Source organism: Sciurus carolinensis, chromosome X (genome assembly GCF_902686445.1).
Source record: "Sciurus carolinensis chromosome X, mSciCar1.2, whole genome shotgun sequence".
Lineage (NCBI taxonomy): Eukaryota > Metazoa > Chordata > Mammalia > Rodentia > Sciuridae > Sciurus > Sciurus carolinensis.
The window spans coordinates 103,471,807-103,484,903 of NC_062232.1; the positions used below are offsets into that span (position 1 = coordinate 103,471,807).

Consider the following 13,097-nt stretch of genomic DNA (forward strand, 5'->3'; position numbering starts at 1 on the left):
TTAAAGGATTCTCTTATCCATCAAGGTTTCAAGCAAAAATAAAAGTTAACTGAGAAGTGAAAAAGTGATTTTAAGCATAGAGGAGACAAAAATTAAGCATCCAAGTGTTTTGTTTTTGTTTTTGTTTTTGTTTTTTGGTTTACAATGCTGGGGCTTAAATCCAGGGCTTCAAACAACTAGGCAAGCACTTTACCACTGAGCTACACCCCCAAGTGTTTTTATGAAGAAATATTTTTGTACATTCTTAATTTCTGGCAGTCAACTGACTTACTCAAACAAGAACACGTTACCTGAACCTCAAAAGTCTTTTTTTTTTTTCCCCAGAAGTCTTTATGAGTGATTGTAAAATCTTTTTTCTTTCAGTGCTCGAGACTGACCCCAGGGCCTCATGATTGCTAGGCAAGTGCTCTACTGCTGAGCTAAATCCCCAGTCCTTAATTATACAACTTTATAAGAAGGATAAACAAGTTAATAATATTGGGGGTAGTATGCCAAGGATGTTTAAATCAAAAATGGCTCTTTCATTTGTTAAAAAAAAAATGCTTTCCACTAAAGCATAGAAATGTTCTTGAAAAAGTATATCCTCTTAAATTAAGGTATTATTTAATTTTTTAAAATATATTTAGATGTTGATAGACCTTTATTTTATTTATTTGTATGTGGTCCTGAGACTCAAACCCAGTACCTCACACATGCTAGGCAAGTCCTCTACCACTGAACTACAATCCCAGCCCGTTATTATTTTTGATAAAATGAAAGTAAACATCTATTGGAATACATTCTGTCCCAATCTTCTACTCACAAAGTCATAATTCAAATAACCAAAATAAACTTTACATATTTCACCTTAAAACAGAATGTTGGTTATAAAAATATTTTTCATACTGAAAAAAACATGGGTATTATGTTCAACAAAAGCTACATGTGAAAATTCTTAAAACCTAATTGATACCATTGCTTTTATTTTTGCCCCTCCTTTGCCAAATCCATATGCCTTTTTAAAATTAATAAATGTTTAATAAAATCCTTCAAAACTCAAATCTACATCCTGTTTAATTATGTAACATTTTACTTAATAAATCATATTTGTGTGATACGCAGTAAACAACTCCTTTGCTTTTAATGTTTTCCATGACAACTGCCTTTAACAAGATCCCCAGATACCACCTGAACATAATAAGCTTTGGTAAAAACACTGAACTCTGTGGAAATTTTCTAGTGCAAACAAGGTAAAAACAGCTTTTCTTTCCAGGCTAGTTTTTTCTCACCTTTATGATTGGTACAGCTAACTGCTAAAATTTTACTAAATATACAAAATCCCAATTAGAAAAATTTGTCAATAGCATATGACCACAATGCAGGTCAAATGCAAAATAGTCTTACTATAATTTTAATTCTGACTGTAATAGTAATAATGTGAACTCTTATACATTTGGTTTTCATACATAAAAATGAATGGAAAGCAAGATAGTTACAAATTTTAATCAAGCTAAAAAATGAGACTTTTTTAAATCTTACCTCTATAAGTCGAACTATCATGGCTTTTATTTTCACTGAGAATCCGGCATAAATGTAAACTAGAATAAAACAGAAAAAAATCTGTATCAATTTCCAATCCTAACACTAGAGGAGTCTTATAAAGCAAGTTATGTCTTAAAAAATACATGGAGCTGGATGTGATGGTCCACGACTGTCACCTGTAATCCCAGCTACTCAGGGGACTAAAGGAGGAGGATCTAGAGTTCAAGGCCAACCTCAGCAATTTACAGAGACCCTGTCTCAAAAAAAAAGGTGGGGGGGGCAGGGGATTTAGCTCAGTGGTAGAGTGTCTCTGGGGGATTCAATCTCCAGCACTGCAAAAGAGAGAAGATAAATTAGAGCAAAAGCAGCATTTGAAGAAGTGATAACAAACAATTCAGTTTTCCAGAACTGAAGCAAAATCTACATCTGGGAATATAATAGTTAAGCTACAGAAAACCAAAGACAAAATTTTTCAAGCACGTAAAGGATAAAAGAAAGATTATATCTTCATTACAGGACTTCTCAAAGTAAAAAATTTAATTTTTTTTTTGAAAACCACTAAATGCTGAGATGGCTGAGATACATTTACGATTCATGGTGCAGAAACAAACTATCTGCAAATGTGAATTCAATAGGCAAGGAAAATAGTTACCAAAAAAGCAAACTAAAGACTGAACTTCAGTCAGTCACAAAGGTGTACATCTATAATCCCAGAGACTCAAGGCAGGATGATCACAAGTTCAAGGCCAGTCTCAGCAATTCAGTGAGACACTTACTCAAAATTTAAGTAAGGGCTGGGAATGATAGCTCAGTGGCAAAGTGGTCCTGGTTCAATTTCTAGTAACAACAACAACAAAAAAAAAGACCAAACTTCGAATAACCAAAATAGTTTACATATTAAATGAAATGTTTAAGGATCCCCCCCCCCTTTTTTTTTGCAGTGCTTGGGCTCACACACAGGGCCTCACGCAAGCTAGGCAAGCACACTAACTGAACTACCCACCTACCCCCTAGCCCTAAGGATATTATTTAAGCAGGATAATAAAGATTCCAGATAGAACCTTAAGAGTTAAGAGTAAGAAGTGATGAGGAAAAAGTGATAAACACATGGGTAATTCTAAACAAATGTTGTTATCATCATCATCATGTTATTTAAGTAAATACAGTATTAAATACACACATATAGGAAGAAAAATAACACCAAAATACATCAAGACTAAATTGGGCTTATCCCAAACACACAAGGTTCTTTCAAAGTAATTTATACCATTGTTTTCTATGTGTCTTTTTTGTGTTTTTTTTTTTTTTAATTCACATTACAGGAGTCAGGAATATAGCTCAGTGATAAAACACATGTTTTACATGTGCAAGGCCCAGGGTTCAATCCCTAGCACTGCAAAAAAGTAAGCAAAATCATATAATAGTTCAAAAGAAGCATGAAAAGAATTTAACAGGGGCTGGGGATCTAGTCAGTGGTAGAGCACTTGCCTAACATACATGAGGCCCTGAGTTCACTCCCCAACACCATCAAAAAAAATAATAATAACAAAAGTCACTATTCATTCTTTTTTTTATTGTAAACAAATGGGATACATGTTGTTTCTCTGTTTGTACATGGCGTAAAGGCATACCATTTGTGTAATCATAAATTTACATAGGGTAATGTTGTTTGATTCATTCTGTTATTTTTTCCCTTCCCCCCCACCCCTCCCACCCCTCTTTTCCCTCTATACAGTCCTTCCTTCCTCCATTCTTGGCCCCCTCCCTAACCCTAACTCTAACCCTAACACTAACCACTATTCATTCTTTAATAATTTTATAAAGTCTCTTAGGTGAATAATAATAGAAGGGAATTTATTTAATTCAATGAAGTAGCAGCTGAGCATGTGCTCAACAAATCTGATCCCTGAGTTTCTCTGGAGATCTATAAGGTCAAAACTACATTCATAATTAATACCCAGACATCATTTTCCTTTTTTGCCATACAGATATTCGCATTAATAACCCAAGAGCAATAAATGGTAAGACTGCTGGGTGCCTAGGCATGTACCAAGGCAGTAGCACCAAACTGTCTTATTGATGTATTCATGGTGAAGAACTCAAAGCAAAGAAAAGGCCAGTCTAAATATGTCACCAGTCAGCTTATTTCAGAATGTCCTTGGGGCTGGGGGTGCAGTTCGGTGGTACAGCACCTATCCAGTACGCACAAAGACCTGGGTTTGGACCCCAGCACCACAAAAGAATAAAATGAAGTTGCATACAACTTCAACAGGGCTAATAAGGGCTAGCCAGCCCTAAATTGTGTTGTTTGGGGATTTTTTTTTCCTCCTCCTTCTTTGGTACCAGGAATTGAACCCAGAAGTGCTGAACCACTGAACATTCCCAGACCCTTTTTTTTTTTTTTTTTTTTTTTTTTTTTGAGACAGGATCTCGCTAACTGCTGAGGGTGGCCTTAAACTCAAAATCCTGCCTCAGCCTCCCCAGTCACTGGGGAGTGTGCACCACCACACCCAGTCCAATCCTAAGTTTAAAGTTTTAATTAAAAAAAATGAAAAAGAAATATCCTTGGTGGGACTGCTGTCAGCAAGATGACAGACTGGGAAGCCCCAAAACTTCCTCCCTCCTACTAAAACATCAATTCGACAATACAAAAAACAATTCCCTTTATGAGGAATCTAGACACCAGTTAAGAGACTCCTGTACCAAAAGCAAGTACAAAACCAGTCACATTGAAGCTAGCAAGAAAGTTCAGGGGATGTTCTCACCAGAGTTACTCCCTACCCCAACCCAGCACAGTATCACATGATCAGGCAAAAACTCCAGCACCTAAATTCTCCCAAGGCAGAAAAAGACTGGACTCTGTCCAATGTGCTGAGCCTTCCACATGAGTAAACCAAGGGAGTAGTTTCTATCTTGCCTGTACTGGAACACAGATGGATCTTAGTAGCCTAAGCTGGGCATCCTGCTGTAGCTCCATAGGACCAATAGCTTCTCTCTCAGGGAAAATAGAGTAATAGAGTGGATAATATGTCCAACATTTTATCTTTTGGTAGGACTGCTTAAGGGACAGGGCTGTGACTGGCCTGAATCAGGGTGCTAACAGGATGTGGCTTACTCAAGATGCCGGCGGTGGGGGCACAGCACTGAAAACGATAAAAGGAGCTGGGAGGCATGCATGATACTATTTCAAAGGATTAGTGGTATAACAGATGGACACCAGGCAGAGCAAGACATTACAAACGCCCCCCCCCCCCAAAAAATCAGTAAATTTCTTACTATACTGTACAAGCACAAATCCATAGAAGACATATTCACAGAAAGGGTTTGAGAGGCTCCCACAATTCCTTTTGTGTGTGTGTGTGTGTGTGTGTGCTGGGGATTGAACTCAGGGCCTTGTGCTTGAAAGGCAAGCACTCTACCAACTGAGCTATATCCCCAGACCTCCCACAATTCTTTAGCTGGACTGACTGGTAAAGGTCTCCCCTTTACAAAGCCAGTCCATAAGAACTATAAGGACTAAGAAAGACGATTATATTTTCAAATGTGCCAGATACCAACACAAAGCTACAAGGAACATGGAGAAGCAGGGAGGCATGGTCAAGGACCAAAATAAATCTTAGAATTACCCAAGAAGGAATTCAAAATAACTATCATAAAGATGTTCAACAAGCTCAGGAAAATGATGTATCAACAAAACAATTTCAACAAAGAGAAAATATTAAAAAAAGAACCAAAGAAAGAACCAAAGAGAAAGTTTGGAATCAAAGAATGCAAAAACTGGGCTGGGGAGATAGCTCAGTCGGTAGAGTGCTTGCCTTATATAAGCACAAGGTCTGGGTTCGATCCCCAGCACTGCAAAAAAAAAAAAAGAATGCAAAAACTGAACTAAAAAATTCACTAAAGGAGTTCAACAGTAGACTTTACCAAGCAGAAGAAAGAATCCATGAACTCAAAGACAGGTCAGAAATTATACAGATTTACATATGAGTTGTAAAAGGACATTTGCATTGGTTCTGGATTGGGGCTATTAGAAATAAAAGAGCTCTGGATGTTGGTGAAAAAAAAAAAAAGAAATTATACAGAGAACTGAAAGAGAAAAAAGAATGAAAAAGAGTAAAAAGAGCTTCACGAACTCTGGAACAATATTAAGTGCACCATGGGAGTTTCAGAAGAATGGACCATTACTTGGGTCGAAAACTTCCCAAATCTAGATAAGGAAACATATCCAGATTCAAGAAGTTTAAAGGATTCAAAATATGATAAACCCAAAAGGTTCCACTAAGCCACATTATAATCAAATTCTCAAAATTCAAGAACAGAAGACAGATGTTCATAGTATTATGAGAAAAGTACTCATATGCAGTAAACTCCATAAGAATACCAGTGGATTTCTCAGCAGATATCTTGCAGGTAGAAAAATGGGATAATATGAAAAACTGACAACCATGAATACCATATTTGGCAAAAACTATCATTCAAAGTTGAGAAAGATTTTCTCAGATTTAAAAAAAAAAATCTGAGGGAATTCATCAACAGTGGACCTGCCTTACAAGAAATACTAAAGGAAGTCCTTCAAGTGGAAATGAAAAGGCTGTAAACAGCAACATGAAAGCATTTGAAAACATAAAACTCACTGGCAAAGGTATAGACAAATACAGGATCCTGTAACCCTGTAACATAATTGACTTTTAATTCTAGTATAGATGTTGAAAGATGAAAATACAAAAAACTAACAAAAATATGTTAGTGGAGACGCAAAAACGTGACTTTTGACATTAATAACGTGAATGGGGAAAAGGTAAAAGTACAGTTTCTATACATAACTGAATACAACCTGTTTTCAGCTTAAAATAGGTTATAGATGTTTTACATAAATCCCATGGTAACCACAAAAGAAAATATCTAGAGAAGAAACAAAAAGAAAATGAGAATGCCATCATAGCGTGTCAGTAGAAAAAAATTAAGACACAAAGGAAGACTGCCACCAGGGGCAAAAGAACTATAAGACAAAAAACAACAGAATGGCAATAGTAAGTCCTTTCTGGCCAATAACTAAACACAAATGGATTTAACTCCATGTCCAAAAGACAGAGTAGCTAAATAGATTAAAAAAAAAAGATCCAACTATGCGCTGTCTACAAGAAACTTACCTTAAATTTAATGACAAAGATAACCTGAAAGTGAAAAAAAATGAATAAAGATATTCATGCAAATAGTAACCAATATGAGAGCATGAGTGACTATACTTAACAAAATAAACTTTCAGTCAAAAACTCTTATAGGAGATAGACACTATATAATAGTTAACTCATAAGAAAAATAATAAAAAAAATACATATACAACTACACCAGAGAACATAAATGTGTGAGACAAACAAAAGAGGGAAAAAGCAACACAATAACAGGAAATCTCAATATCCCACTTTAGATAATGTACACAACATTCAGACAAAAGATTAATAAGGACACAGGATTTAAACAACATACAGAACAACTGAACCTAATACCATATACAGAACATTCCCCTAACAGAAGGAGAAAGATACATTCTTTTCTGACATACAAAAAAAAGAAGAAAAAAAAAAGAGGAAAACTTCCTCCAAGACAGAGCACATTAGGTCACAAAAAAATAATTAAGAAATTAAAGATGTCTAAAATCATGCCAAATAACTTTTTCAGTCACAATGAAACAAAACTAGGTATCAATCTATATTAGAAGAAAACTGGCAAATTCACAATTGTGTAGAAATTAAACACAATCCTGACCAACCAATGGGTCAAAGGAAAAACAAAAGGGAAATAAAAAAATACTTTAAGACAACTAAAAATGCAACATATCAAAAATTATGAGAAGCAGCAAAAGCAGTACTAAGGAGGAAGTTTGTAGCAGCAAATGGCTACATTAAAAAGAAGTTCTCAAGGACTGCAGATCTAGTTTGGTGGTAGAACACTGGCCCAACATGCACTAGGCTCTGAATTCAATCCCCAGCACCATGAAGGGATAGGGGATCAAATAACAACCTAACTCAAAACCTGGAGGAACTAGAAAATGAACAAAGCCCGAAGTTAACAAAAGGAAAGAAATAATAAAAATGAGAACATAAATAAATGAAACTGAGAAGGGGATAATCAACAAATTTAATTTTTTGAAAGATCCATAAAACTGGCAAATCTTAAGCTATGCAAAAAATGAAAAGATTCAAATCACAAATGAAAAGAGGAGACATTACAACCAATACTACAGAAAAAAGATTATAAGAAGTTAATACACTGACATCAAAGTCAGACAAGAACATTAAAAGAAAATTACAATTGTTTGGGTTTTTTTTTTAAATTGAACTCAAGTGCTCTCTACCAGTGAGCCTCAGCCTCCCAAATCACTGGGATTATAGGCATGTGCCCAGTTTACAGTTCAGTATCTTTGATGAACACAGACTCAAAAATCCTCAACAAAATACTAGCAAAGTAAATTCAACAGCATATTAAAAGGATCATTCATCATGACCAAGTAGGATTTATCCCTGAGGTGCAAGATGGTTGACATATGAAAATCCATTTATAGGAAAAACCACACTAACAGAACAAGGAATAAAACTTGTGCCTAGCAGCGCATACCTGTAATCCCAGCAGCTCAGGAGGCTGACACAGAAGGATCAAGAGTTCAAAGCAAGCTTCAGCAACTCAGCAAGATCCTAAGGAACTTAGCAAGACCCTGTCTCAAAATTTTTAAAAAATTAAAGGACTGGGGATGTGGCTCAGTGGTTAAATTGTCCCTGGGTTCAATCCCTGGTACCACAAAAAGAATTAAAATTAGAAAATCATCCCAAAAGATGCAGAAAAATCTTTTGACAAAACAACACTTTCATGATAAAAACACTCAACACACTAGGAATGGAAGGCCATTACCTCAACATAATAAAAGTCATAAATGGAAAGCTCACTGATAACACAATATCTAAGATATCATGATATCTTTCCTCTAAGACCAGGAACATGGTGGGAATGCCCATTCTCACTACTTTTATTTAACATAGTACTAAGTCCTAGACAAGAAATAAGACATCCAAATCAGAATAAAGTAAAACTGTCTCTTTTCACAGATGGCATGATCTTCTCTGTATAAAACCTTAAAAGATTCTACCCAAAAACTGTTAGAATAAAGCTGCAGGATACAAAATCAAAAAGTTGTAGCCAGGCATTGGTGGTGCACCCATAATCCCAATTACACAGGAGTCTGAGGAAGGAGAATCCCAAATGGAAGGCCAGGATGGGCAACTTAGCAAGACCCTGTCTTAAAATTAAAAAAAAAAAAAATTGGTGGGGATGTAGCTCAGTGGCAGAACACTTGCCTAGCAATGCCCAAGGCCCTGGATTCAATCCCCAGTACCACAAACTTTTTAAAAGTTTATGTACAATGCACCACAAAAATATAATTTTATTACTCTTTGTGGGCATGCTCAGATGGAATAATCTGGACCTGAGGGTCATCTGGCACATGCAGGAAAAAAAATAAAAATAAAAATGAAGGGGGATGAAAGAATCTTCTCCCCCTTGGAGACACTACTGTTGTACACCTAAGTTTTGAATGTAAAAACTTGCCATCTGAGGTCAGGTGTGGAACTTTTATGGCATCATGTCAGTGCTCAATGTTTCCAATTTTGGATCATTTTGGACCTTGGATTAGGGATGCTCAACTTGTATCTAGTAAAGAGTTAATATCCAGAACATGAAAGAAACTCCAACAATAAAAAAAAATACATGATTTTAATATGGGTAAAGGGAGCCAGACATGGTAGCACACACCTGTAACTGCAGCTACTGAGGAAGTTGAGGCAGGAGGATCTCAGGTCAAGGTTAGCCTGGGTTATTCAGTAAGTCCCTGTCTCAATGTAAAAAGGGTTGGGAATATAGCCCAACAGTAGAAGATCTGTGGTTTTAATTCCCAATACCCTCCCCCGACATATCCATAAAGGGCAAAGGACTTAAATACATACTTCTCCAAAGACAACATACAGAGAGCCAACAAGTATATTCAAAGGGTCTCAACATCACTAATCATGAAAAATGCAAATTAAAACCATGAGATTTCACCTCTCACCTGTCACAATGGCTATATTTTTACAATAAAATAAATAAGAGCTGGGAATGTAGCTCAACGGTATATAGCATTTGCCTAGCATGCAATACTCTGGGTTCAATTCAGGACTAGGGGGTAAAAAAATAGAAAATAAGTGTTGTGAAGAATGTGAAGAAACTGAAATTCCTGTGCACTGCTGGTAGGAATATAAAATGAGGCATACTACTGAAAACAGTATGACAGTTACTCAAAAAATTAAAAAAGAACTACCATGTGATCCAGTAATCCCACTTCTAGGTATTTACATGAAAAGAACTGAAACTGGGATCTCAAAAAGACACTTGTATTTCCATGTTCATTGGAACATTATTCACAATAATCAAGAGTGTGGAAAAAGATCAAGAGAAAAATGGTTGAAGTATTGTTGTACATATATGCAATGATTATTTAGTCATAAAAAAAGGAAATCCTGTCATGTTCTAAAACATGGATAAAAATGAAGACAGTATTCTAAGTGAAATAAGCCAGTCACAGACAAAAACTGAATGACTCCACCATGCAGTATTAGCAAACTCACAGAAGCAAAAAGTAAAACACTGGTTTAGGGGCTGGGGTGGGGGAAACAGGAGTTGCTGTTTAATGGGTATAAATTTTCAGTCCGGGAGATGAAAAAGATCTAGAAATATAACATGCTTATAGTTAACAAATACTGAATTTGTTAAGAATGTAGATCTCGTGGTACATGGGTTTTTGGCTAGGGGCGTAGCTCCATGGCAGAGGTGTGATAAGGGTGCAGTGAGGCCCTCTTCCTTCCTCAGATAAATCTCCACCCTGGGACCTATGCCTGCTTGCCCAATGGTTCTCACTAGAATGTCCTCCTCCTCTCCCTCTCCCTTCTCTCCTCACTTCTTTGATCTAATCCATGTTTCAGGCATTCTTAACCATTAACTACTTCAGATTTTATCCCATCCTGGATCATATTTACAACTGCTTAGTGAATATTATGACTTGGATGCCTGACACAACAGATGAAAAATGATCCAATCCTAAAATCTTGGTCTTATCCCCCAAACTGGCTGTGACACAAACTTTCAGTCTACATAAATAGTAGCACTGCTTTAAAAAAAAAAAAACAAAAATTAAAAAGTTATTATTAATTTTATTAAATTCTGAGCCCTGGGCTGAGCACATAACCGAGTGGCAGAGTACTTGCCTAGCATGGGTGAGGCCCCAGTTTCAATCCCCAGCACCATCACCCACAAAAGAATCCTGAGCCCTGGCAATATGTTCTTTTTTAAAGAACAAGTCTTTTCCATAGTCTGTGTGATAAAATGAGAAGTCTGCATAATTTTTGCCATGTATCAAAATACCATGGTTGTCTATAAGAAAAACATTTGTGCAATTGTTTGAATTGTAAACTGAACTATCTTGTTTTTATGGAACACGATTTTTGACTTGAAAGAATGACTAACAAATAAACTATGGTTATTTAGATTTGGATCTTTAGGTCATTTTCTCAAAAAGGAACCATCTGAGTCTGTCACTTCAAGGAAAACAACAGAGTGCTTGTTGCCTGTGATAAAATTTAAGTTTTCAAACAAAAACTAGAATTTTGGAAAACTTGTTTCTGCCATCATGGAATTGACTACTTCCCAATTCATAAAGACTTTCCTGATTAGCTCAGTGAAGATATTAAGGAATGTGTTTTTAATATCATACAATGAAGTGTGCCAATATTTGGAAAAACTGAATAATTCAGTGAATGAAAATTTTCCATCTGACCAATGCATGATGTCTTCGAAATAATGAAAGCATGCATAAAAGGTCCACTGCAAATGAAAGAGAAACAAATGAGTTTTAATTTAACAAAGTACAGAAAGTTCACTAATGTGGTTTCAAATTCAATACTGCAACAAACTGTCAAGAAAATGTCGCTGGGGAGAAAGGAGGGGTTCCTTGAGCCCAAGAATTCCAAACCAGCCTGGGAAACACAGCAAGACTGTCTCAAAATAAGAGAGAGACAGAGAACCTGATGCCACTTGATAGAATTCTGACACAACATCAAAGAAGAATATGTACAATTATCCAAAAGAATTAATAAAATTCTCCTCCTCTTGCCAAGTACTTAAACTGTGTGAGGCAAGAATTTCTTCATATACTTCAATCACAGTAACATATAGCACCCCAACCTCACAGCAAAAATCAACACCAGGTACTTAAGACTTAAAAATAAGAAAATAAATAAGTTTCCAAAAGATTATATAAGGATAACTTCATTTAACCTGGAGTTAAAACAGACTGCTTAAACACAAAAAAGTACTAATCATAAAGCAAATGATATATAAATTTGACTATATTAAAATGAATAATTCCTGTTCATCTAAAGTCACCATAAGAGTAGATATGCAAGCCAAAGAATCAGAAAATTGCAACAAATGCAGTGTAATATGAAGGGTTCAAATACAGACTATATAAAGAACCCCAGCAAATCAATAGAAGAAATGAAAACAATTCAATAGAAATATAGAGGCCCTTCACACAATGAAATCAGAATGCCAAATGACCAACAACATATGAAAAGATGCTCAATGAAAATATAAGCTGCAATAAAAAAAGAAAACATAAGCCAAAATTAAAAAATTACATATATATATATCATATTGACAAAACTTTTAAAGTTTGACAGTATCAAATGTTAGTGAGGATGTAAAATAAGGTCAACTCTCAATACATTGCTGGTGGGACTATACATCAAAATAGTTTGGCAATATCTAGTAGGACTGAAGTTAACTATAATCTATAACTCAGCAAATCTATTCAAGTACATACTCCACAAAAACCCATACTTATATACACAAAGACAGTTGTATGAGATTTTTGTCTATTAACACTGCTGGTAATAGCCGAAAACTAGAAAAAACAAAAATGTACATCACCAGCATAAGAAATAAACACATCACTATAGTTTTACAATGGAATATCTTGCAACTACAAAAATAAATGAAAATGAAAACAACATGAATGGATCCTAAAAACATTGTTGAGCAAAAGCAGCTATACTTTATGATTTCATTTATATGATGTTCGAGAACAAAATTAAACTTATTAGATAGTAAAACTGTAAAGAAAACCAAAGAAGAAAAAAACCATAAATGTCAAAATAATGGTTACCACAGAGGACATTAGAAGGGTTTCATCAAGAAGGGAGATGATGTTGCCTTGACTAAGTAAAAGTTAGGTGTGTGTGCATTTTACAGTGATTCTTTAACCTCTTCTTTTAGGTTTTATGCACTTTTCTGTATTTTTGTTAAAATTCACATTTTAGAAAAAAATATATTTTCTTACAAGTTTAAAGAAAATGAAACAAGCCAATGAATGTATATACAAAAATTTCTTACTCTTCTATCTAGCTATCCTTTTTCCAGTCAATGAAACAAATAATTTTAAGACTTACAGAATCTGCTTACACATCACATCTAAGGCTAAATATGATGCCACA

The 13,097-nt window shown here is 35.4% G+C and overlaps 1 protein-coding gene across 1 annotated transcript in view; it reads right to left on the reverse strand.

Moving 5' to 3' along the window:
• The window catches only part of Thoc2 (THO complex subunit 2), a 110,072-nt gene that overhangs the window by 90,017 nt on the left and 6,958 nt on the right, over positions 1–13,097 (reverse strand). Inside the window, 1 exon segment of the mRNA XM_047535539.1 lies at positions 1,519–1,577. Coding sequence (XP_047391495.1) covers positions 1,519–1,577 — 59 coding nt within the window.